Consider the following 24,908-nt stretch of genomic DNA (forward strand, 5'->3'; position numbering starts at 1 on the left):
CATGTGCCACGTTTCAAAGGACAAATCACCATTGGAAGCATCTTTTTAAGCCTTGGATGAGAGTCTTCTCTGGCAGGTCTGCTGTAATCGTGTTCAGGTTACATCTCTGCTGCACACTGCAGGGATGCCTCTGTGGAGGCTGCCTGGGGTCCTGGGAGCAGTTGGGTGGCTGAATGGGGATATCCGAATGGCTGATCCCCGCTGCCTTAACAGGGTGGAGGATCATCACCCAGGCTGCGGGGCTTTCCTTCAGCAGAGGGAAGCTGTGGGTTAGACATTGTACAGTAGGGCTTTGACTTTGGCCCAGCCTGCGTGGGGTTGCGCTGGTTTGTGGACACAAGGGTTCCTGCTCCATTCAGGAGCTGCATCTGCACCTTGCGGGGAGCTTGGTACTCTTGTTGGTGAGTTTGCAACCCACCCCCCAGGCATCTCACCCAGCCCCACAGCCCTGCCCTGCTCCTCTCCCTGAGAAGCTTTGACATGGCTTGGCTAGCCAGATGTGAGGACCTCCTGTGACTCGGCAGGGGGTGTAATGCTGATGCCTGGCTGCGACCCTGACCGTTTATCATTAACTGCATTGCAGCAGTGCTTAAAGCTCTGACCTTGGATCCAGGCCCTGCGGTGTTATGCGCTGTACAAACACACACAGGAGGGCAAGTCCTTGGAGCACTCGCAGTGTGAGTTAAGGACAGCATTCAATGGCCAGTTCGCCAGCAAACACAAAATGTCAGCGCCTCTCTCCTGCTCCCAGACTAGCATTGTCTGAGGGAGGACGTTACTCAGGCCTGAACAAAGTCCTTTGGGCCTTGGTTGTCACTTAATCCATGCTCCTGCCTCATTTCTCAGCTCTGTTCATCACTCTCTGCTCCCTTCTGTTCACATTCCCCCAGGGAGATTTTTCCGTACCTGGTGGTGGTGATCGGGCTGGAGAATGTCCTGGTTCTCACCAAGTCGGTTGTCTCCACACCGGTTGACCTGGAAGTGAAGCTGAGGATCGCGCAAGGTATTTGACAGCTCTGGGAAGGAGGAAGTTCGCTTTCGGTCTGAAGGAGGGTATCCTGGGACTGGGGGCCGGGAAGGAATGTCACACGTAGTCTGAGAAGGGAGAAAACAGGACCGCATTTGGAGCTGGGAATCGTATTGACTGTCTTTAATAGTGACTGCAGCTTCTGCCGAGAGCTAGCGAAAGCCCATAAATGTGGCCCCTGGTCACTAGGGTTCCCAGACGTGGCCCTGGCTTGTGCACGCTAGGTAAGCTAATACGGAGTGATCACCAGCAAAAGGGAAGCCCTGGCATTTCTTAACGTTGGTCTACGGTGCCGTGTCCACTCGGAGCAGAGACAGCCAGTGTGCTGCCTCCAAGGTAGATGCAGTCCCATGGTTTGTGTGACAGACTCCATGTCTTTAATAGGCCGGTGTTCCCCAGGGAGACCTTGTGGGGATGTAGAAATGAACTCAGTCTGGAAATTAAAAGGTCTCTGGTCATCAGAGGACTGGGGGGCTGAAGCAGCCTTCCAGCAGGAATAGTGGGGGCGAGGAACCTAACCCGCTTTAAGGTGGAGATTGCTACAAATGGAGCTATGTGGTACTGGTGTCTGTGACAGCAGAGACTAAGTGGCTGGGCCAGAAGGTCCCTTCCAGTCCTAGGCACCATCTTCCTAGATCCCACGCAGTGTCCTCCAGCTGCTTGGATCAACGTGGAGCTTTGCTGGATGAGACAGTCTGTGCAGATCAGATCTGTGTGTTAACACAGGAAAGCAACGGCAATCTGCTTCCTTCAGAAAGAAGAAGAAAAGGAGACTTTTTTGTTTTGACCTCAGGGAAAAATAATGCTTCTCTGCTGCCTTCTGAGTCTCAGAATAATCCCCATTTCACAGGTAGCATGACTAAGGCCCAGAGCCTTCTCCTAGGTGGCATACAGGGGCAGAAATAGAACCCAGGAGCCCTGAGTGCCCATTCCCTGTTCCAGCGAGTAGTGAGCACTGTTTCTTCCTTGTACTTGACTGCATGTTTTCTTTCTCCAGGCTTGAGCAACGAGAGCTGGTCTATTATGAAGAACATGGCCACGGAGCTTGGGATCATCTTGATTGGCTATTTCACGCTGGTCCCAGCTATCCAGGTGCGTGCAGCTGTTCAGTGTCAGGGCTTAAGGAGGTTGTGGACAGAAGCTTGTAAGCTCACCTGTGACCATTCAGTCCTCAAAAGTCTCTTCCCTCCCATTGGAATTGCTGCCAGCTCTTGAAGCCCAGCAGTTGTTTGGCCGTGTGTTGTGACATCTCCCACTGCACGAGGAGAGGGAGTAAAGTATCAGACACTCCATGCAAATTGCAGGAGAATTCGTAACACTTCATTTCTCTGCTGCCTTCTCTCTGGGTTTCTCACAGTGCTTTGCAAACACCAAGGCTCCCGGCACCACTTGTGAGGAGGGTCTGAATCGGCATGGAACCAGCGTCCTGGTGCTGTGCTAGCGGTCTCTGCAGGCAGGAGATGTAAATTGAGGCCTGCTGCATTTGCAGCCAGCTGCTATCCTCCTTGCTGTCCTCACTCTCGCCCTGCTTAGCTGAGACCTCCCTCAATCTCTGCACAGCATATGTGGTGGAGTGATGCAGCATGTCTCACCAGTCCCTCAGTCCCTCCCAATCAGTGTGTGGAAACAGCTTGTGAGCAGGGCTGAGTGATGGAAACAGGACCTAGGGCACAAATTGGTTATTATTTCTCCTGTCCTTCCAGTTTCTTGCTCTAGAAGGACAGGCCAGTCACCCCCGAGGAACTGGCATGATTCCTGCTTCATTACCCACCACTGGAGCCTTCCAGCCAACATCCTCTCGTATGCAGAGTGCCCCGCAGCCCCGTCTCCTCCCTTGTGACATGCTCCACTTTGCCTGGCTGCAGCCTGCGACCCTCAGGCTGTTCACAGCCAGTGACACATTTTTGTGTTACAAAAGCTGGGCACTTTAATTCCCTCCAATCCAATAACCCATAGATTTCAGGGCTCATCTATTCGCATAGAGTTCAGGGCTCATCAAGAATCTATTGCAAAATGGCATGAATTGAAAGCACAATAGTGATTCCACCCCTACCCCATGCTGAGGGCATAGGCAGATGAACTCGCACCCTGGCGTGATGTACATTGGCTTTAGATGCCGATATAAATGTGATACCAGGATCAGTAACAAACAGATGTGCAGCTGTCATGCACTGACTCCTGCTGTGGCTTGCTGCTCCCTGGTAGAAGGGCAGGGAGTAGCCTCTTTGTCTTTAGCGGTTGGCTACCCCAGGTTGGATGCAGCACAGACAGGCCATCATTACACCGCTGTAGCTTAACACTGCAGGAATTTTACCCCTCATTTTATCAGGGACAGTTTTCCACTGGATTGGTTGAAGTCACCCCAGTTTGGCAGACTGGGTTATCTGTCCACTGCCTCTTTATGCTGGTGAATTGCTTATTATTGCCAAATACACCAGTGTACGTGTTTCTTCTGCCCCTGCCCTGAGTGGCTTTGTGTGGGTTGGCTTAAGCCACTTCCAGAGTGAGCTAGGCAAGGCCTCTCGGTGCAGAATAGACACCTGCATGAGAGCCAGTGCAAAGGAGCTGTCTTGGATTGTCTTCCCATGCTCGCAAACCCTTAGAGCTTTACAAAGGTGGGCATTACTATCCCCCTTTCACACCCAGAGAGACTGAGTCCTTTGGCAGAGGTCAGGAGTGGAACTGAGATCTCTCGCCTCCCAGCCCTTTGCCATCTCCACTGAACACCCCTGCTTCCAGCACCAGGGCTGCCAAGTCACCTGCAAGTCAAAGGTGACTCCCCTGATAACTACTGCCAGTGTCCCTGCCCAGCCAGGGTTTGTGCCAGGCCAGCCATGTGCACGGGTAATACTGCTGAGGCAGTGCCACGCTTCTCCCAGCAAGGGCAACAAGTCTCCCCACGCTCTTGGTAACTGCTCCACAGCAAGCAGGTCAGCCATCTCAAATTCTCCCCCCCACCCCAACATCACAGTCCCCGATGGATGCAGAACCAGGGCCTGAGGTAGGGACATCCAGCAGGCTTCTCACCCAAGGGCTATTTTGGTGACTTGCCACATGTACGAGCCCAGTTTGTGTACAGTGGAGCAGGTTGAAGAGTGGATGGTGAAGGTGCCGTCAGCAGGGGCGAGAGGGTCCAGTAGGCCGAGTCCTGCTTGGGTGCAGGAAGGCCAAGCTCTCAGAAGGAGACGGAGCCTTGCAGGGTGAGTGAGCTCTGTAGGTCCTGACGCCTGTAGCTATAAACTGAGGGCGAAGAAGCCAAAGAAAGTGCTTAAGGAGTCCACGGCTACCCTGGAAGAGGGTGATGCTGCGCCGCACCCTCGTGATGGGGCTTGATAGTAGTTTTACGAAGAGTTTAGATTATGGATTTGTCTGGGGTAGTTTGGACAAGGCTGACCGTTGGACTAGATGTGACCTCTGCCGGTACCTTTTGGCCCCACTCCTCTATGGCTGCGTCCAGATGAGCATGGCCGTGCAATATGTGGTGTTGCAGACACGTCTGTGGCGCCATATACTGCACGGTCAGTTGTTCTCCGCACTGCAAGGGAGCAGCATGGAGGGTTTTTTTGATCCCTGGATATCCAGGGGTTAAAAAAACTCACGGGGGAAAAAAAGGCAAAGCAGCATATGCCTCTCAAAACTGAAGCCTGTCCGGCCAAAACCATACTCCGCCACTGGCCAGGCTCCACATGGGAGGATCACCACTGCTGCAGCCCCAGGTAAGGCTGCCCCAGCCACCCGTACCCCACCCAGGGTAACTTGCCACACACCAAAGCACGTGTGACACAGGAATTCCCCGAGGGCACCTAGCAGCGGCACAGGCTGCACTGCCGCTCGTTGTCCCCGGGGAACCAAATGTCCACGCGCGTCTGGACGCTGCCAGTGATTCTGTAATTCTTGTATTATTCTTGGTTGTCCCTTGATGTAAGTGATCATCCCCACCGCCCATGCGTCACCCATGATCCTCTCCTGCTGCAACCTCCAACTCTTCCAGGCTGCGTAGCAAAGCCGTCTTTGGGTGCCGCTGTGCTAGAGTGTGTGTGTGCCCATGTGAGTGTGAGTGAAGGATGCAATGGAGGTAAGAAGTGAAGGACGCAGTGGAGATAAGATGTAGCACTAGTGTCCCAGAGTCCAAGGAACCCAGGAGATAGAGATCTGGGCCGTGTGCATCTGGCACTGACCTTTGCTCCTGGCTGCCGTGCAGCGCAGCGCCAAATGCATCAGGGCTATGGACAGACATACTTTCTAGCCCCTTCAGAAAGCTGGGGGGGACATTAGCTTATAAGCGTTACGTCTGCCTGGTCCTATGCAAGTGAGCAGAATTACTCTGATAGCAACCGTGGAGAGAGCAGGGCTGATGCTGGCACAGTTTTGCCACCCTTCTATCATTGCAGAATCACGCAGACGTGACGGTTGCATAGTAACCACTGATCCAGGTCCCCACTAGATCTTTTGTGCATCTGTGCCCGAGGCATGGAGAGGAGCAGCAGATCCCTCAGCCTGAAGCCTGCTGTCAGCTCCAGGGGTGTAGGGGAGCCATGTTTTCCTCTGATTTTGTCCCACTCTCTGGGGTCTCCCAAAGTTGGGCTTGATAGGATACTTCTTGCAGCCAGAACCAGTTGCAAACTGCATCTCCACCTTTAAGGGATGGGGCAGGCATCCCTTCCTACTGTATGGCAGGCAGGCAGGAAGCCCCTTTGTCCCAGGACGGCGGCTCAGTTAAAACCTCACTGAGAAACCTCAGACCCATGAGAGGCAGTGCTTCTGTGCCTTGGGGGCTGGCTGGGTGCCTGCCCTCTCCCACTCTCTCTGCCCTTTCAACCTCAGCCATCCAAAATGTCTGCGGTTCCCAGGGCCCGATCCTGCTCTCAGTCACAGCCATGGGGGCAGCAGCATTGTGTGCATGGTCCGTACACAGCCAGTCTGTAGCAGGTCAGTACGGCAACCTTGGGTTCATCTGTCTTAGATCCCAGGTGGAGCATAAGGAGACCTGAGCTGTGCACAAAACAGGGCCGACCCCGAGGTTTGGGGCTCAGTGGGTGTCTGGTTAAGGGTGAAATCCAGCTGCGTGTTCCTTCCCCCAGCCCAAGGGAGAACTCCAGCCTTTCTGTCCATCCCCCCTCATCTCCAGCCCACATGCGGAGCCCGAAGGAAATGCCTTTGCTGGTGGGGGCTTGCCAGAGTCAACAACTGACTTGAAAACACTTCGCTTTTTGACCTCCTGGATCTGCGTGCCGCCAAGTCCATGCAGGGCCCCGAGCAGCTGTCTGCACTGCTTGTGTCTGAGAGCAGCATTGGCAGGACAAGGAGTTGTGTCTAGGGCAGGACGAAGGGTCTGGAAAGCCCGGCTGCTCCCTGTCCATCTCTGCCCCAGCACTGGGGAGGTACCTGGGAGGCAAGCAAGCCGCACAGCGGGGTGGGAAGGGGACCCCAGGGTTGCCTGTGCAGAAGGGGGAGCGCAGGGTCTGCGGGGGGTGTCTGCTGACGTCGTTCTGCCAGAGTCCCGAGCCTGCTGTTTAGCCCAGCGTTGGTCCTGAGCTCTCCACATCCTTACTCTCCTGGCCCTTCGCTGAGCTGGACAAGACCCTGCTCCCTCAAAGGACAGAGGCGTCCCGGGCACTAACACTCTTGATAGGTAGCAGGTGGGGATCTGCATGATGCTGGGCACTGCATTTGGGGCGGTGGCTTGCTGCATGGTTTCAGGCTCAGTAACTGTGCCCATCCTCGTCCGCACACTGACACCTGCCGGGAGAGAGGAGCATTTCAGGGGCTTTGGCCGTTCTCGCCTCTGATTCGTAGGGTTTGACGTGGAGAGCCTTGCTGGACTGTGGGATCCTTCCTTTGCCACCAGGCAGGGCTGGAGACTGAAGGATGCTGTCTGCTGTCTGGCCGGTGCGGTTAGCCAGGGGCTCGTTCACATCCCACCAGCACCACCACTGCAGTTGGAACGGGTCACCCCCGTAGCGGGAGGCCAGTGATTGCCTGAGTCCGGAGACTGAGCTTCTTGCATGCTGGAGAAGGTCAGGCACGTTGCTGGTCCTGCAGTGAAATCACGTGCCCAGGAAGCTGCAGGTGCTGGCTCCGGTCCTGCCACTGTACCATGGACTGAGTTCATGTCTCCTGCCTCACTTTCCCCAAAGCACGCTGAGATGTTTGGATAAGCACAAAAAATGTTATACCTGTTCTGCACATAAGCGGGCTCCAGAGCTCTCCAGTGGGCCCCTGTCAACCGAACAAAGTTCACCCGCACAAATTAAACCGTTCGTAATCAGTGTTGCCAGCCAGGCATAAATTTATAGATTGTATGGGGCTGGAAGGGACCTTGCAAGATCATCAGGTCCAGCCCGCCCTGCACTAGGCAGGAAAGACAACTGGGGTCAGGTTTCCCCAGCAAGGTGACCATCCAGTCTCTTGAAGATTTCCAGGGTAGGCAATTGCACCACCTCCGCAGGGAGCGTACTCAGGGCTGGGCAGTGGGCTTGCCTTTGAATACTTGCTGGGAGCCCAGAAGGCTTCTGTGCTGATGTGGGGCATATTGTGTCTTGCAGGAATTTTGCCTCTTCGCTGTGGTCGGGCTGGTGTCTGACTTCTTCCTGCAGATGTTTTTCTTCAGCACCGTGTTGTCCATCGACATCCGCCGTATGGAGGTTGGTGCGGGGGCGGGGGGTGTGGTCCACGCCTGATGTTGCCGCTGCTTCTCCCTGCGACTGTGCTTCTCGTGCAGAGAGAAGAGCCAACGTGGGAGGTTGGGGAGGTGCTTGCTAGAGGTGGCAGGTAGAGGGAGGGACAGCAGCGGGCATACACAGAGAACTGACATCCAGCAGGTGTGGTTGGGTGCGTGAGAGATGCCAGCCACACCTGATTGCTGGGCCGTGGACGTGCGTGGCTGGGAGATCCTGGGAATGGATGGCCGCACGCGAGGCTGGGTGCTCAGGTGCACATGTGTATCTGCAGACCATGGGATCGAGTCTGGCCTCACCTGCGTGCTCAGGCCCGGACCCACGTACAGCCAGGTGATTTAGGGATCATGTCTCTCTGGAAGTCTGTCACCTCTCTGACCCCTCTGCTGTCCTTTCACAGCTTGCGGACCTGAACAAACGGCTGCCTTCAGAAGCCTGCCTGCCCCCAGCAAAGTCCATCAGCTGCTCCCAGCGGTACGAGCGCCAGCTGGCCATGCGCCCTGCCACCCCACACACCATCACCCTGCAGCCCTCCTCCTTCAGGAACCTGCGCCTGCCCAAGAGGCTGCGGGTCATCTACTTTTTCGCCAGGACCCGGCTGGCCCAGAGACTTATCATGGTACATGCAAGCTCTCAGCTGTCTGGTGCACCTTGTCGACCCATCTCTGGGGGCTGCATTTCCAGAGAAAGAAATGTGGTTTCTCGAGTGGCTTTGTTCCCCTCAAGCTTCGTGTTCTCCTCACAGTGGTGGTGTCATCAGGGACGCAGCTCCCTGTGAGCCCTGTCTGCCTGTTTCTGTTTGCTCCAGGGCTCTGCTCAGTAATTAGAGCGCAAAATCTAACTCGCACTGAGCAGCGATTAGTGGGCTATTCCCAGTTCCCCTCTAGCCAGGCTCCTTTTAGTTACTTGAAGGCATCTCTGCAGAGGCATCCTTTCAGGAGTGGTTGAATGAGGAGAGAAGGGAGATCCTGAGAAGGACAAGTGCTCAGCTCCTGGGGCAGCGTGGAGGGAAGGGCTAGGGCTTTGCATCACACAGAGATGAAACTGTTTTCCGCAGTGATTCAGGCAGGTCGCTCACCCTGCTGGAAACTTGGCAGGAATGAGCCATTTTCCCAGTACACAGGGGAGTGTGTACACAGGGCAGGGGTTGCCCCAGAAGCCCAGCGCCGTATCCACACAGCGAAAGCAAAGCAGGCTTCAACTGTCTTCCACTTCCCAACGAGTCTAGCCTGAAGAGGCTGTGGGCCCCAGCCCCCGTGAGTAAGTGCCCCTGTGTACACAGGGATGTGCATGTGTGCGTGGCACAAATATCACAGAATCACAGCTAGTCAGACCAGCAGGGCCTTCTGGAGGTCACATCTAGTCCAGCCCCTTGCTCTAGGCAAAACCATCCCTGTCTAAACCATCCCAGACAAGTCCTGAAACTTTACAATCAACCCTGTTGCACAAGGCACAATGTGCCAGGAATGCCCAAACCTGGCACAGGTAGCACAGGAACAAGGGCTGGCAGGATCCCATTGATCCAAGGGTTGTTATAATGCACTCGAGATCCGTATGTGATGGAGACCAGCAGTTCCTAGACATTCATAGTGTCAGGCTTTTGTGGGTGCTTTGCAAATCCTCACAGTTCCAGCCAAGGTCAGCAGGGTTCGATCCTGCTGCAGCAGGACTGTCTTTGTGGGAGGCTGTTGACAGCAGGCCAGAGCATCACGTGTCTTGGAGGGCCCTGTGCTGGGGGGATGTTGGCCACGGTGAGCAGGGCACCGGGTTTTAAACACTCTTGTCTCCCTGCTTGTGCCATGCAGGCCGGGACGGTGATTTGGATTGGAATCCTGGTCTACACCGACCCCGCCGGCCTCCGTACCTACCTCACGTCACAGGTCACCGAGCAGAGCCCTCTGGGAGAGGCAGGGTTGCCCCCCATGCCCGTGCCCGGTGGGGTCTTTCCCGCCGGGGATGCCAAGATCGACCTCTCTGTCTTCCCGGCGGATCCTGTGCCTCTGTCCGAGAATCAGACGCAGCAGCGGGAGCAGAAGGCAGGGCTGGAGTCCCTGGACCGGCTGGAGGCGGACGCATGGGCCCAGGGAGCAGAGAGCAGGGGGAACGGGCAGCCGGAGCTGGGCACTGCTGCAGAGGTGACGTGGGGGCCGGAGGACGAGGAGATCTGGAGGAAGCTGTCCTTCCGGCACTGGCCAGCCCTCTTCAGCTACTACAACATCACGCTGGCCAAGAGGCAAGTGGCTGGGAGCCTGGGGGCTGCGGCCCTGTGCGTGCCCCACAGAACCCAGCAGGCTGGGCTCAGCCCTCCCTCCCTCAGGGCAGACAAACCAAGGGCCTGGACAAATGGACCAAAGACAGTGAATTGCCTGGCCGTGGGGACTTGCCCAGCGCAATGGCTATGGGGTGGCTGCCTGCTCTTACACTGCAGTAACTGGAAGCTGACCTGGGGCAGCTTAGCCCTGAATGAAACTTAAGCTGCCCTGGTTTAACTTACGTACTGTGGGGTAACTGCTCCATGGTAATTCCCTGCCCCATTTTGACTTGCTGTCCTTTGTCCATGGCTGGAGTCCCCGCTGCTGGCTGGGACTGGCTCTCCAGGTTGTCTCTGCTCTGCCTGGCGCCTCTTCGTCCCAGTGCCTTTTGCCTTAAGAAGGGGGTTTCTGGTTGATCCAGTCATCCCCGACCTCTCCCACCTTGCTGCGGTGAGCGATGTGCTTGGTTGTTTCCCTTCACCCCAGAGGCAGCACCATGTCAGTGCTGCCACATGGGTACATTTGGAGGGAGTTTGTGGCCTGCTGCAATCAAAGGCCCAGCCTATGTCAGAGGGATGCGTTCTGGTTCAACTGCACACTCTGGCTAGATGTTGGGGTTGCCAGATTGGGTTCCCCAGCCTGGGTTATGCAGGAGGTGAGGTAGTGGTGCCTGCTGTCTGTGAAACCCAGGTGGCCACCTGCTCCTACGCTGGCTCTTTGCCCCCCTCGCACAGAGCTGGGAAGATGGAGCGGAGTCTCACTGGGTTTTGGTGTGAAGCCCAGTGGCTTCCTGAGAGTCTGGACGGAGCAGCAGAGGGTACGCTGGGGGGTCCTACCTTGGTCCCCAGGGGATGGGGAGAGTCTGGGTGCTCCAGCGGGGTTCTTTCCTGTCAGTCTAAGTTGGTCTGTGGTCTTCCCTTCCCCTTGCAGGTATATCAGCATCCTCCCGGCGATCCCCGTCACCCTGTACCTGAATCCACAAGAGGCCTTAGAAGTGCGCCATCCCCAGGAGGCCAATCGCTACCATACCTTCTTCCCCGTGGGCCATGGGAGATCGGAGGCGGAAGGGCGAGTTGCTGAGGGCTCCCCCAGGCTGCAGGGGCACCGCGACGTCACCCTCTACCAGTAAAGACCTTGCACAGCCCCAGCACACAGCACTCCCCTCATGCGCTTCCCTGACTGTGCCCTGTTGCCCAACCAGGGCAGCCTCTTTTCCTGCAGCAGCAGGTCACCCTCTAGCTCTTTGGGGTGCATGGGGTGGACACACACATAGGCTTACTTAGCCCAGGCTGCTCATTTTCAGCCGCTGAACATTAATCAGAGGGAATTGACTCCCCAGGGTCTTCTACTCCAAACCCCTGCATGAGGTGTGTCCCTGACCCATCCCAGACAGACACCCGCCCAGCCCCTCCATTCACAGCTTAGTTGGGCTCAGAGGCCGAGAACTTCCTGGCAGTGGCTACCAAGTGCACCAGCACGTGTCAATGAGGCTGGTGCGTGGGTGTGAGGGTGCAACTAACATGCCGGTGTGTCTTGCCCACCAGGGTTGCAGCACTGGGCCTGGCCTGCGGCATCCTCCTGGTCCTTCTGCTCTTCTGCCTGTACAAAGTCTTCTGCCCCAAGAACTATGGGCAGAACGGGCTTTCACACACGCGAAGGAAGAGAGGGGACCTGCCCTGTGATGATTATGGTTACTCGCCGCCCGAAACCGAGATCGTTCCTTTGGTTCTCAGAGGTCACCTCATGGTAGGTTGGCTTGGGCTGGATTACACCTATCTGCTCCAACAGGCTCCATTAAGAGAGACCTGTATTTGTATTCGGTGCTCTCCTGCTTCGTGCTTCTGTCAGTCACAAGTGAGAGACCTGACGGGCCAGTCTGGTGGCCTAATTGTAGCACAGAGGTAAGTTGTGGGGACCTAGGATTGACAATCTGGAGCAATGTAGCCAGCGCACAGCACACCACCAGACATGGCATGGCCCGGTTCTTACCCGGTTGTCTCAGGGGCTGCTTTTTGGCATGTCTTGGGCTCTTGTATTCCTGAGTGTGTAGGCTGCTACACACATGTTGAGAGACCTTATCTTTCCCCAGACAGCTCAGCGGCCAAAGCACTTGCCTGGAAAGTCAGAGGTCCTGGGTTTTTAACATCCCCCTCACCCAGAGGGGCCTTGAACCTACTTCTGACTTCCTAGCACAGCACCCTCCCCACCTCCCTGTAGCTCAGCCACTACCCAGACCCTTCTTTGGCATTCCCCTGGCATTTTGTCCCATGAAGCTGCAAGAGGGCTGAGACAGGAGGCTGTGGGGAAGGAGGTGGGCTAGAGGGTGTGTAGCTCAGTGAGGTGGCTGTTGGCCTGGGAAGGACTGCAGCCCTGCTCCTGGTGAGGCAGAAGCCTCCCTCCGTCCTTTTCTGCCAAGGGCAGTGATAGGGGCTCAGCTTCACCTGGGACACTGCAGAGGGGTACAAGCAGTGCCTGGCTTGTGGGAAGTCAGGGATCAAACCTCCTGTAGGTGAGGGGAGCCTGGGGCCCAGAGCTTCCAGCTTTCAGGCAAGTACACTGAGCCCTGGGGGCTAACAAAGGCCGTACATGTGCAGCTCGTCTGCTTCTGCGGCTCAAGCCCATGACCACAGGTTCGGGGGCGCTCCACGTGGAGGCGTCTGGCTCGTCATGCCAGCAAGGAGCGTGCATAGGGCCTCTGACTACAGTCACGGACTAGCCATGCCATTGTCTACATACGCAGGGCTGTGCGCCCAGCAGTGGAAACCCAATGCCCTGGAGAGGTCCAAAACCATGAAAGACCAGGACACCAGTGGTGCTGCGTGGTAGCCAAATGTAGGCAGCATTGAATCTGCCCCTTCCAGTGTTGTGCACATGAAGTCTATGGCTGCTCTCCCTTTGTGTGTGGAGCTGGGGGTCCCAGCAGCAGTCCAGCATGAGCAGGCACTTACTCACGGGGGCTGGGGCCCACAGCCTCTTCAGGCTAGACTCATTGGGAAGTGGAAGATAGTTGAAGCCTGCTTTGCTTTCGCTGTGTGGATACGGCGCTGGGCTTCTGGGGCAACCCCTGCCCTGATGCAGTGTGGAAGGGCCCAAGCCTGCGGGTGGTTCGGAGCTGGGCATCACTGTGCAGGGGGGTGCTCGGTGCACAGGCAGCCCTGAGGAAGGTGATGGCTGGAAGCCAGAGGTGTTGCTAGCTCTTTGCTCACCCAGGCCTGTGTTCCCTTCTCAGGACATCGAGTGCCTGGCCAGTGACGGGATGCTGCTCGTCAGCTGCTGCCTGGTGGGGCAGATCCGTGTGTGGGATGCACAGACCGGAGACTGCCTCACTGTCATCCCCAAGCTGGGGTACGTGGCCACTGCTGCTTTGCCCTTTTCCTTCCACGGTCCTGAGGCTGCTGTAGCAGTCCAATCCCACCTGTCCCTCCTGGGCCCAATCCCAGCCCATAGGGAAGGGCACACTAACCTGCAGCTGCTGCATTTCAGGTTGCGGAGGGACAGCAGCGGCATCTTCGATTACCAGGAGGGCTGGGACCAGAGCCCCGACGCCAAGTGTGGGCCGGAGGAGTCCTACGACAACGGCCACCAGCTCAAGAGGATGCTCAGCCCTCCCCAACCCCCACTCTTCTGCGACCAGCCGGACCTCACGTCTCTCATTGACACCAACTTCTGCGAGCAGGCGAGAGCGGTGTCGGAGGCACGGCACCGCACTGTCTGCGCCCACCAGAAGGAGGCGGGTTATGACTTCGGCAGCCTGGTGGGGAAGGCCTACGAGGAGCACGCTGCTTCGAACTCCATGAACTTCACAGGCTTCTCCACCCCACACGGACAGGTTGGGCTGTGCACGGGAGCCAGTGGCTCCTGGTCCCCCGGCTGCGGGAGCGGGGAGAGCGGGTGCAGTGCCCGCAGGAGGAGCCTGGGGGACGAGGCGTTTCCTGGATTTGACAAGTCCTCACCTGTTCCCACCTGGAGCGGCGATTTTGAAAGCTCTGTCTGGAGCTTGGATCTGCAGGGGAACCTCATTGTGGCTGGCCGCAGCAACGGGAAGCTGGAGGTAAGGGAAGGGGCGGGGTGCTTTCCCGGGAGGGAGGGACCAGATGCTGCGAGCAACATGCCAGCAGCTAGGGCCCCAGCTGGATTAGGGCCCAGGCTGCCAGTCCTCGTCCCCATGTGGCAGCTTCAGGTTCTTTTAGGGGCTTTGGACAGCGGGCCTCATAGTCATGCAACAGGGTGGAGCATGTACTCAGTGGGGGCAGATGACAGGACAAGGAGCAATGGGCTCAAGCTGCAGCAAGGGATGTTGAGGTTGGACATTAGGAAAAACTTTCTCACGAGGAGGGTGGTGAAGCACTGGAACAGGCTCCCCAGAGGGGTGGTGCAGTCTCCATCCTTGGAGGTGTTTAAGGCCCGGCTAGACAAAGTCTTGGCTGGGACGATGTAGCTGGGGCTGGTCCTGCTTGGAGCAGGGGTTGGACTAGATGTGACCTCCTGAGCTCCGCTTCCCCCCCTCATTGTCTGTGCCTCTATGCAGCTTTAGGACTGGGTAAGACAAGGGCTTGTCTGGGATGGTTCAGATAGAGGTGTTTCTGCCTCAGGCAAGGAGTGGATGTGACCTGGGGTCCCTTCCAGCCCCACTTCTCTCTGGTTCCATAAAATAATGTTTGAAGCTTTCAAGATTTCCTGTGGGGGAAAAAACTAGAATCCCAAGGAGCGTCTGATGGACGCAGAGATCGTGCGTCAGGATGAGATCTTCATTTAGCAATGTCTGTCGTCTGCTCCATCATCAGCAGCGCATTAAGTGCTTATCTTTCTGTTCTGTTCAGAGGATTAAGCTTTTTCATTACCACACAAACAGGAGCCCCTTTGAACCAGGCGAGACGACGATATGATTCAGATTGCACCGAGTGGCAGCTGCCCTCAAAGGGTTTAGAAAGCAGCTAAAATGCTTTAAGTTAGTGAACTATTTTGGTTGTTGCTATAACTCAGTGTGCCATCAAACTGAACACTGTTTTTACCAACATGTCATGAAATGACCTAAAGAAATAAGAGCAATAGAAACAGCAACATAAAATAAGTTTAGGAAATGAAACTCCAGTATTTTTCCAGAGCTGTATTAAAAGCAAACTGTTTCAAACCTTGCTGTTGCCTGCTCATGGAAAGGGAGTTCAGCGCACGAAATCTCCTGCTGTCATCTGGACAGTGTTTCCCATCAAAAAATTTACAACAAAACTCTCCCACTCAGCTTTTGATGCAGGCCACGATCCTTCCCGGAGAGGGCAGGAGTACACAGACACGCTATGCAGTGCAGTGCATGTCTTTCACCTTTTAAATGCGCTCCTGAGCACCGGGCTCTTGTTCTGAACAGCACTCTGGAGCATCTGGCGTTGACCTTTGTGTCCAGTCTGGGTTCAAACAGAACTGAGCCGGCAGGAGGACGGGCGCTGGCGGTGCTGGGGCAGAAAGATGCCGGCCCTGGGGTCCGCAGGCTGCCTTTCACATGGCCTCTCTTGCAGGTGTGGGATGCCATTGAGGGGACCCTGCGCTGCAGCAATGACGAGGGCCAGTCGGGCATCACAGCACTTGTGTTCCTGAACAAGAGGTGACTGACCATCTCTGAGGTTTCCCTTGTCTGTCCGCACCCCCCACATCATTTGAAGCCAGCTGTGAGCCCAGCTGCCAGGATTCACGCTGATGCGGGTCAGGCAGCTGCAGGCTGTGATGACGGGGCCCCCCTTCTCTGGCCAGCACATCAGTGTCTCCTGCTGGGTACAAGAGCTCTCGCACCCCGTCTGGGCATGTTCCCAGCAGCCCTGTCCCCTCATCAGCACGTGCATCAAAGCTATGGCAAGGGGCATGCAAATGCACCCAGGGCAGTACAGCCCTCACTCTGCCTCTGGAGGTGTCTCCAGGCCTGCCCCCACCATGTACTCACACGCATGTGCTTTTGTCCACCAGGATCGTGGCTGCCAGGCTGAACGGCTCCTTGGACTTCTTCTCCCTGGAGACACGCGCGTCCTTCAACCACCTGCAGTTCCGAGGTGAGCGAGTGCCGGGCACGCTGCGCAGCCAAGGATGACGTGGGGAGACCGCGGCCTGTCTTCCCCTGCCCCCTCCCATGCTCTCAGCTCATGTGTCCTTGTGCTCAGCATTGCTGCTCAGAAAACACAGGGAGGCCCCAGGGCCCAGCGCTGAAGATCCCAGTGGTTCCTCTGCACATAGCTAGGGAGGGAGGTGTCCAAAGCTGGCTGGGGGCAGTGCGGTCCCAGCATCGGCTCTGGAGACTCTGGGGCAGGGTAAGGTACGGGTTGGGGCCTTGCTGCTCGCACACTTGTGTCCTGCTGATCGTCACTGGCAGCTGCTGCTGCAGGAGGGGGCTGGGGTTGGGACCCCCTGTGGCAGATGGTCCCGGGGTGCTGAGCAGCTGCTGTCTCTGCTTGGCTCGCCGGGGACTCAGCCCTTGGGAAAAACCTGGCCCAGGGCACGGCCAGTCCAGCTCCAGAAAGGAGGTGCAGTCAACGCTCACTTGCAGCAACACCTGGTAAGAGCAACTGCCGCTTACCAGCAGCACCTCTCCTGGGCGTAGCCCATCCTGAGATGACATATCCTCTAGCAGCAACAACTGCATAAGCGCAACATGGCACCCATGCATTGCTGCTAATAGACCGGGGCTCTTCTCCATGTCCCCGGCCAGGCGTGGGGAGGGGGAGCGGGAGGCCGGCCCTGGCGTGCGAGGCTGCCGTGACCCGTGTGATTTGCATGTGCATGCATGTGCCCCCAAGGAACGCCCAGCAGGGGCAGCATGCCCTCCTCCCCCGTGTTCAGCAGCAGCGACATCATCCTGTGTCAGCTTACCCACACCGTGTCCTGCGCACACCAGAAGCCCATCACAGCCCTGAAGGCGGCAGCGGGGCGGCTGGTGACGGGCAGCCAGGACCACACGCTGCGAGTGAGTGCCCTCCACCTGGACCGCGGCCAGTGGGGGTTGGGACTGATTCTGGGCGGGTAGTTCCCTCCCCACCTCCAGCTAACTCGGGTGTGAAGCCACGTGACTCTGGCCTCACGTGCCCTCCTGCCACGAACCCCCACCCCACTTAGCTGGGGCTGGGGGATAGGCCTTGCCCCCTCGAAGTCATGGGGGCACTGGGATGCAGGAGATGGGGCGGGTGGATGGGGAAAGGAGCAGCAAGGCCTCGGGATGGGCTCTGGCAGGGCGGCTCATGCAGCACGGAGGCTGACGCCGGCTCTGCTCTGACCTGCAGGTGTATCGCCTGGAGGACTCGTGCTGCTTGTTCACGCTGCAGGGGCACTCGGGAGGCATCACTGCCGTGTACATAGACCAGGTGAGGGGGTGTGGACAGGGGGTGCAGAGTGGGTTGGGGGGCAGCATCCTGGCTGGAGTGTCGGGGCAGGCGGGGCTGGGCCCCTGGGTCAGTCTTTGGCGGGTAAGTGCTGCTCAGCTCCAGCGGGTGGTCAGCAGCCAGGCTGGACCCAGCTTTCAGACCTGGCCACAGTGCCCAGGTCCCTTGAAGGCCGGGGTACGAGCCACGTGCCTCGAAGGCCCGGGTGCAAGCTGGGCATGTCTCACCCAGCCCATGTCCTCACAGACGATGGTGCTGGCGAGCGGGGGCCAGGACGGTGCCATCTGCCTCTGGGACGTGCTGACGGGAAGCCGCGTCAGCCACATGTACGCCCACCGTGGGGACGTCACCTCCCTCACCTGCACCACGTCCTGCGTCATCAGCAGTGGCCTGGATGACGTCATCAGCATCTGGGACCGCAGCTCCGGGGCCAAGCTCTACTCGATCCAGCAGGTGGGCAGCCGGTTGCAGCACATGGGTGGGGGGGTCTCGGTCCAGCCGCAGGGAGTGGGAGGGACCTTCTGGGCCAGGGCGGCCGGTTTCCCGGCAGGGTCCCTGGCTCTTCCTCCACCAGCGGCCTCTGTGCCCATCATACCCCTGCCATCCGCGGCCTTATTGCAGGGCTGTCTGTCTGTGCCGCATGCTCCTCTGCAGGAGGGGCAGGTGCTGGGGCTGGGGCTAGCTTGTCCCCCTCTAACAGTCCCCCTCTGGCTCCTGCAGGACATGGGCTGTGGGTCCAGCCTGGGCGTCATCTCGGACAACCTGCTGGTGACGGGGGGCCAGGGCTGCGTCTCCTTCTGGGACATCGGCTACGGGGACCTGCTGCAGACCGTCTACCTGGGCAAGAGCAACGAGTCGCAGCCCGCTCGGCAGATCCTGGTGCTGGAGAATGCTGCCATCGTCTGCAACTTCGGCAGCGAGCTCAGCCTGGTCTACGTGCCCTCCGTGCTGGAGAAGCTGGACTGAGCAGGGCAGGGCGGCTGTGGGGGCAGGGGAGGCAGCACGTGGGCTGGTGGCGGAGCCCGCGTGCAGGTCTCCATCGCCCCTAGGCTCACCCCAGCCAGGGCTCCACACCCCGGGGACCAGCTGCCTTCCAGCTGGGGCATGTGGGAGGTGTGGGGGTGTCACCCCAAGGAGAAGAGGAGCAGGCCCAGTGCGCAACGGCTGTGGGGCCCTCCCTCGTGCTGGCCCAGCACGGCTGGGGCCGTCCTGGGCACCCGGTGCTCCCTGCCCCCGGAGCAGTGGAGCAGGCCTGGCCCGGGAGCTGCTGCCCAGAGCACTGCGGCCCCCAAAGCACATGCAAAGCACCCCAGGGCCCCAAGTGGCCCCGATGGGGCTGGGACTGTTCCTCTGCAGCCGGCGGGGGGGCCTGCTCCCTGGGGTTCCCGGCAGCCTCCTCAGGCGGCCGGGGGGTGGCAGAGGGGCACAGCAGCCAGGCCCGCTCCTCGGAGGGGTTAGCTCTCAGGGACCCCCGAGGAGCGGCCGGGCCAGGCCCCGCGCTGCAGCCTCGCCTGCCTTATTTATATGCTGTACATATTTATTTATTGGCGGGGCGAGGGGGCGCCTGCCGTACACACCAAAGCACCCGGCTCCTGCAGGCCGGGCCCTCGCTCAGCCGAGTGGCCTGCGCCCTGCCCCGGGGGCCGGCGTGCGCACACGACACGACAGGGCTGTAACTTACCCAGCTGAGAGCCGGCTCCTGGCCTGGAGCACTGGGGGCGCTGAGCCCGCAGCCCCCGGGGCTGGGAGCAGGCACGTGGGCGCTGGGCAGCTCCAGCTGCGCGATGCCGCACGTGCCCCAGCCCGCAGCTGCAGGCTCCCAGCGACTGTCGTGTGTCCCCACAGCCCGGCTGGGGCAGAGCGGAGCCGCATGCCCCGGGCCTGCCTGCTGGGAGTGCGGGGGGCAGCAGAGGCGGCCACTGGGCAGCAATGGGCAAGGCCCCGGCTGCAAGCGCTGGCACCAGCATGAGGTCCTGGCCTGGTGGGGAGCTGGTGCAGCCCACGGGGCCGGCGGGGTGGGGCAGGGCTGGCGCTGAAGTACAGCAACACGGCGGTGTTAACGGTTAGCCCCGCGCTGCCCAGACCAGAGCCCACCCGTGGGGGTCATCTGAGCGAGGTGGGGGCAGCCAGCTGGGTCTGCTCTCAAACCCGGGCGCCCGCGCAGGTCCCTGCCCGCTGTGCCCCCACCCCCCCTCGTCCGTCTGCACCACGCCGCGGGTGGCCTTACCCCGCTGTACGCTTTGTACTGTACAGGGGAAGCTTTTTGTACCGGACTGTGTTTTATAACGTGTACAGACACTCAGTAAACGGCACTAACTCGGCTGCGCCTCCGCCCGCACCGGGGGGGATGCGCCAGCCCTGTGTGGGGGGACCGGGCAGGGAGGTGTCCGGGCTTAAGGGACGTGGGAGCTGCCACGTACTGGCCCAGACCCTGGGTCCCTCCTGCCCTGTGTCCCGTGGTGGCACAGGGAGGGTGCTGGATGGGAGAGCCACCGGGGCTGACCAGGGCTTTTCCCTCTTCCTCTCCCACTTGCAGCCCCGAGGGTCTGATTCAGGGGTTGTGCCCTACAATGCCCCCCAGGCAGGGCCCATCCTGGCCTCTCCAACACCACGTGGGCGCATCAGGCTGTCACGGGCCCTTACGAGGCTCTTTGGCCCCTGCACGCTGGGCGGTTTCGTCCCCAGTGGAGGGAGCTGGAGCTGGGCGGTCCTGGCCTCCCCAAGCAGGAGGTGCCTGAGGCCAGCGGGGCCTGAGAGGGACCTTCAGAGCTGGGGAGCAACCACGGGACGCCAGCGATTTGCCAGGGGTGTCCGGATGGCCGCAGCCGTGCTGCCACAGGCAAGCTGAGCTCCAGCGCGGCACGGGTGTCCGCCATGGAGCTCATAGTCGTAGAAGTCGGGTCGAAGGGACCTTGGAGATCTTCAAGTCCGACCCCCGGCCTGGGCAGGAGAAAAACTGGGCTCAAATGACTCCAGCCAGGTCGGCATCCAGCCTCCTCTTAAAGCCCCCCAGGGTAGGAGCCAGCACCACTTCCCTCGGAAGTTGGTTCCAGCTCCTAGCCGCCCCGACCGGGAAGTTGTTACGGATGTCTAATCTAAACCTCCTCTCCAGCAGCTTGTGGCTGTTATTCCTTGTTATGCGGGGGGGGGGCTAGGGGAAACAGTGTCTCCCCCAAACCCTTCTGGTCCCCCCAGTGAGTTTATAGACGGTCACCAGGTCCCCCCTCAGCCTCCTCTTGTGGAGGCTGAACAGGTTCAGGTCCCGCAGCCTCTCCCCGTAGGGCCTGCCCTGCCGCCCCCGACCATGCGAGTGGCCTCCTCGGGACCCTCTCCATGCTGTCCACATCTCTCTTGAAGTGGGGCGCCCAGAACTGGACGCAGTCCTCCGGCTGCGGCCTGACCAGTGCCGCACAGAGGTGGAGGATCACCTCCCTGGCCCTGCTCGAGATGCACCTGTGGATGCACGACAAGGTGCGGTTAGCCCTGCCAGCCGTGACCTCGCGTTGTCAGCCCAAGTTCATCTTGGAGTCAGTAATGACTCCCACATCCCTTTCTGCCTCTGTGCTCTCTAGAAGGGAGGTTCCCATCTTATAAGTGTGCTGCTGGTTTCTACTGCCCACGTGCAGCACCCTGCACTTGTCAGTATTGAAACGCATCCTGTTTTCATTACCCCACCCCTGCAACCTATCCAGATCTTGCTGCAGTCTTTCCCTCCGTACTAGTGCGCTCACCTCGCCCCACATTTTGGTATCATCAGCAAATTTAAACAGGTTGCTTTTCACCCCGTCGTCCAAATCACTGATGAAGCAATTGAACATCGCAGGCCCCAGGACCGAGCCCTGGGGGGCTCCGCTGCCCACCTCCCCCCAGGTCGAATATGATCTGTCCACCACCACCCTCTGAGTGTGACCCTTGAGCCAATCTGCAATCCGTCTGACTGTGTAGGCATCAGTGCCACAATCTCCTAGTTTTTTAATGAGGATGGGGTGGGAGACGGTGTCAGAGGCCTTGCTGAAGTCCAGAACGACTACGTCCACAGCGACACCTGCATCCAAGGCTTTTGTGACCTGGTCATAAAAGGCAATCAGGTTGGTCTGACATGACCTGCCCCTAATGAAACCGTGCTGGTTGCCCTCGAGCATCATCCCTGAAGCCGGCCCATCGCAGATGTGCTCCTTGAGGATCTTCTCAAAGAGTTTCCCTAAGTTTGAGGTAAGACTGACGGGCCTATAGTTGCCTGGGTCCTCCCTTTTTTAAAGATGGGGACCATGTTGGCTATCTTCCAGTCATCCGGCACCTGGCCTGAGCACCATGCATGCTCATAAAGCCGTGCCAAGGGCCCTGCAATAACCCCAGCTAGCTCCCTCTGCACCCTGGGCTACCGCGGGGTAGCTGGGAGCTTGTCCCTCAGCGGCAGGACAAGAGCGGGGCCATGTCAGCCCACTCCCCCCTGCGTTAGCGGCTCATCCTGAAGGCCCCGGAGTCCTTGATACTAGAGCGGGGGCAAGAGCCAGCTTGTGGCGGGGCAGCAAGCTGAAGCCACTGAGGTGCAGCAGGATCTGGGTGATGGGGACGTGTCGGAGATGCCTGTGGGGGGCAATGAAAATGGTTGCGGTGCCGGGGGACACGAGGACATCAGGAACTGGCAGGTCACGCGCTTCACCCCGACCGCCCTAAGGAAAGCCGTCCCCATGGTCAGGCCAACCGTGAGTGTGAACCTCGGCTCCTCCCCGGGCCTGGAGGTGAACGCCACGCTGTGTCCAGCTCATCCATGCTCACGGGCTGCTTCTCTCGTGCCCTGCTGAGTCCCCCAGGCGCAGCCCCTTGCGCTGGCCTGCTTCGAACCCTCTGACGGCCCAGGCCCTGGGGCAGGTGCTGGGGAAGGCACTGCATGCTGACTGGTGGGAAAAACAGGACCAGCCCCAACTACATCAGCCCAGCCGGGGCTTTGTCTGCCTGGGTCTGAAACACCTCCACCACCTCTCTTGGGAGCCTGGTCCAGTGCTTCACCACGCTCCTAGTGAGTTTTTCCTAACCTCTGACCTCAACTTCCCTTGCTGCAGCTTGAGCCCATTGCTCCTTGTCCTGTCACCTGCCCCCACCGAGACCAGCCCAGCTCCATCCTCTTCGCAGCCCCCGTGCAGGGAGGTGAAGGCGGCGACTCAATCCCCCTCGGTCTTCCCTTCTGCAGGCTCAGCGAGCCCAGTGTAACACTGATGGGCTCACCTTTGGCTCCTTAACCAATGTCCAAGTCTTGCCCGTTCTTGCTGAAGGGTCTCAGCAACGCGATGGCTGGGGCGTAGAGAAGCCGGGTCGCATCTAGTCTAACCCTGGCTTTGGGCAGGGTCAGCCCTATCCTCACGGACCAGACCCAGGCGGCTCGGCTGCAACGCTATTGCTTTGAGGGAGGGCGGAGGGTCTTTTACAAGCAGAGCACATCGCGTTTCACTCCTGCCCCAGCCTGTATTTCTTGCATCTGGGAATCCTGCTGCGGCTGGAGGTCCCACGATGGGAGCAAACAGTTGTCGGCTGGTATTGCTGCTGCAGCCTCTTGTCGATGAAAAGCTGCGCAAGAGATGTCCAGTTGCTAGTACAAAAGGTCCAGGGCCCTTAGGTAAATGAGAAGCAAGGGAAAGTCCTATTTTTTTTTTTATGCACTGCATCGTTAACTCGTGGCACTCACTGCCACAGGAGGGGCGGAGGCAGACAGCACAGCCAACAGGGGGCTGGGGACATTCGTGCAGGGTCGAGCTACTCATGGCTATTGAACAGGGGCAGGCGAGGCTTACGCTGCCCTCTCTCGCCTAGCAATGGTGGAGCCGGGGTGGGTTTTGAACAGGGGATGGCTCAGTGTAGAGGGATCCAGTGCAATGCTGTCCCGCCGCAGCATCCGCTGCGAAGCCATGCTCCCCAAGCAGAGCCCCAGATCGGCCCATGCTCTGCAGCCAGAGGCTGGTCCCCGCATCCACAGCAGCGATTCCTGCTCAGGGGCCGCGACCGCCACGGACAGGAGCAGCCCAGAGAGCCGATGCATGAGGTGAGCACAGGCTCTTCCCTGCCGCCTGGTCCTCAAGCAGGCGAGTGCTATAACGCATGAACCAGGGCCCTAAACCGGGTGAAAAGGCTGACAATCACAGCTCTAGACCAGGGGGCAAACGACTTTTTTGGCAGGGATGTCACAAATAGCCACTTGGAGCCCCTTCCCTTGCCTGATCTGCTGCTCTGCTTTCTGTTCCTTGCTCTGTCTGCCCCTGCCTAGGCTGCCATGTGCCCATGAAAAAGCTAAACACTGCGGCCTATGTGATGGCACGGGCTGGCTACATGTCCAGGGCCTTCGCACAGGGCCGACCCTGCCTGGGCTAGACATGACCTCTGCCGGGCCCTTCCAGCCCCACGTCTTTGCGATTGCAACGAGGTAAAGGCAGGCTGCAGGCACCAGGGACCGGACAGCAGCTTGCAGGGAAAAGGTGAGCTTGATTGGTGGCCAGACAGTGGCAAAGAGGGTCGTTAACACCTGTGGAGTGAAGAGTTTAGCAGGGAACAGGTAGATTTTAATGAGCCGTGAGGTCAAAGTGGAGATGCTGCAGTCATTGGCTTTAAACTGGGTGGAGCAGGAGCTAAAGCAGGGTAAGAGTACACTAGCAACCCCGCCCCCCCCCCCCCCCCGGGGCAGAAAGCACCAGTTACCCCTTCTGCTGTCCCCTGCTATATCTAATTGGGGGGAGGGGGGGTTGCCCTTCATTTTCTTCCACTTTCCAGCCCAGCGTCCAGCTCCTCCTTTTCCTTCGTCTTCTTTTCTACCATGCACCTCGACGTCCGCCCTGCTTCACAAATTTGTAAGAGACTCATTTTGCCGCTAATGGCCAATATTTTCTTACGATGGTTTTAGGACTTGGCTGTGTCCGTTTTCATCCTGGGCCTCACCCCCTCCCGGGGCAGCTTTGCCCCTCATCCCACAGCCTTTTCCTGCCGCTTATCACTGGGCTCTTCGCTAGCTTAGGAAATCCCTGCGCAGCTCCTGCAGCCGTAGGGGCTCACCGGGCAGAGGTGTACTGGGGCTCCAGGGCCACTCTTCGCTTTGATACCAGACACAGGGCGACCAGCCCGATGGCCTGCGCAGGAAGACGCCGAGGGTGCGCGGTGCTGGAGCTACCAAACCTCTTGGCCCAGCACAGCAGCCAGCGCAGCTCCTGCGGGCTGGGCCCTTCACCCCCAGATATCAGGCACCGAGTTGCCCAGCCCCTCAGCTCCCTGCCATCATGCACGTCTTGACCATCGCCACCTCCGCAGGACCTCACACACATTCACTCCCCAGGGCTTACATGAAACTTTCCTTTCCCTACATCTATTAAGAGCTCTGAACAACCGGAAAAAGGAAGAGCTGAGCCTGGCTGGGGACCATGGGGTGGCCATCTACGGCTGTTACGATTTCTGGTCTCAGTGGGGGCAGACGGCAGGACAAGGAGCAATGGGCTCAAGCTGCAGCAAGGGAAGTGGAGGTTGGATATTAGGAACATCTTTTTTTACAGGTAGTAAAATAGTGGAACAGGCTCCCCAGAGAGGTCGGGGGCGCTCCGTCCTTGGAGGTGTTTAAGGC

General features: G+C 58.7%; 1 protein-coding gene across 2 annotated transcripts in view; it reads left to right on the forward strand.

Moving 5' to 3' along the window:
- Positions 1-19,632, forward strand: part of SCAP (SREBF chaperone) — an 86,090-nt gene extending 66,458 nt beyond the window's left edge. For both annotated transcript variants that reach the window (XM_019529049.1, XM_019529057.1), the window contains exons 9-23: positions 891-1,003; positions 2,025-2,119; positions 7,573-7,671; positions 8,105-8,323; positions 9,510-9,937; positions 10,887-11,081; positions 11,501-11,702; positions 13,186-13,301; positions 13,440-14,007; positions 15,467-15,552; positions 15,909-15,991; positions 16,733-16,899; positions 17,213-17,293; positions 17,558-17,764; positions 18,032-19,632. In XM_019529049.1, the coding sequence (XP_019384594.1) occupies positions 891-1,003; positions 2,025-2,119; positions 7,573-7,671; positions 8,105-8,323; positions 9,510-9,937; positions 10,887-11,081; positions 11,501-11,702; positions 13,186-13,301; positions 13,440-14,007; positions 15,467-15,552; positions 15,909-15,991; positions 16,733-16,899; positions 17,213-17,293; positions 17,558-17,764; positions 18,032-18,277 (2,905 nt within the window). In that variant the 3' untranslated portion in view covers positions 18,278-19,632. The remainder of the gene's footprint in view (positions 1-890; positions 1,004-2,024; positions 2,120-7,572; positions 7,672-8,104; positions 8,324-9,509; positions 9,938-10,886; positions 11,082-11,500; positions 11,703-13,185; positions 13,302-13,439; positions 14,008-15,466; positions 15,553-15,908; positions 15,992-16,732; positions 16,900-17,212; positions 17,294-17,557; positions 17,765-18,031) is intronic.
- The last annotated feature ends 5,276 nt before the right edge of the window (positions 19,633-24,908 follow it).

The sequence above is a fragment of the Crocodylus porosus genome, unplaced genomic scaffold (assembly GCF_001723895.1).
Source record: "Crocodylus porosus isolate Cpor-Errol unplaced genomic scaffold, CroPor_comp1, whole genome shotgun sequence".
Lineage (NCBI taxonomy): Eukaryota > Metazoa > Chordata > Crocodylia > Crocodylidae > Crocodylus > Crocodylus porosus.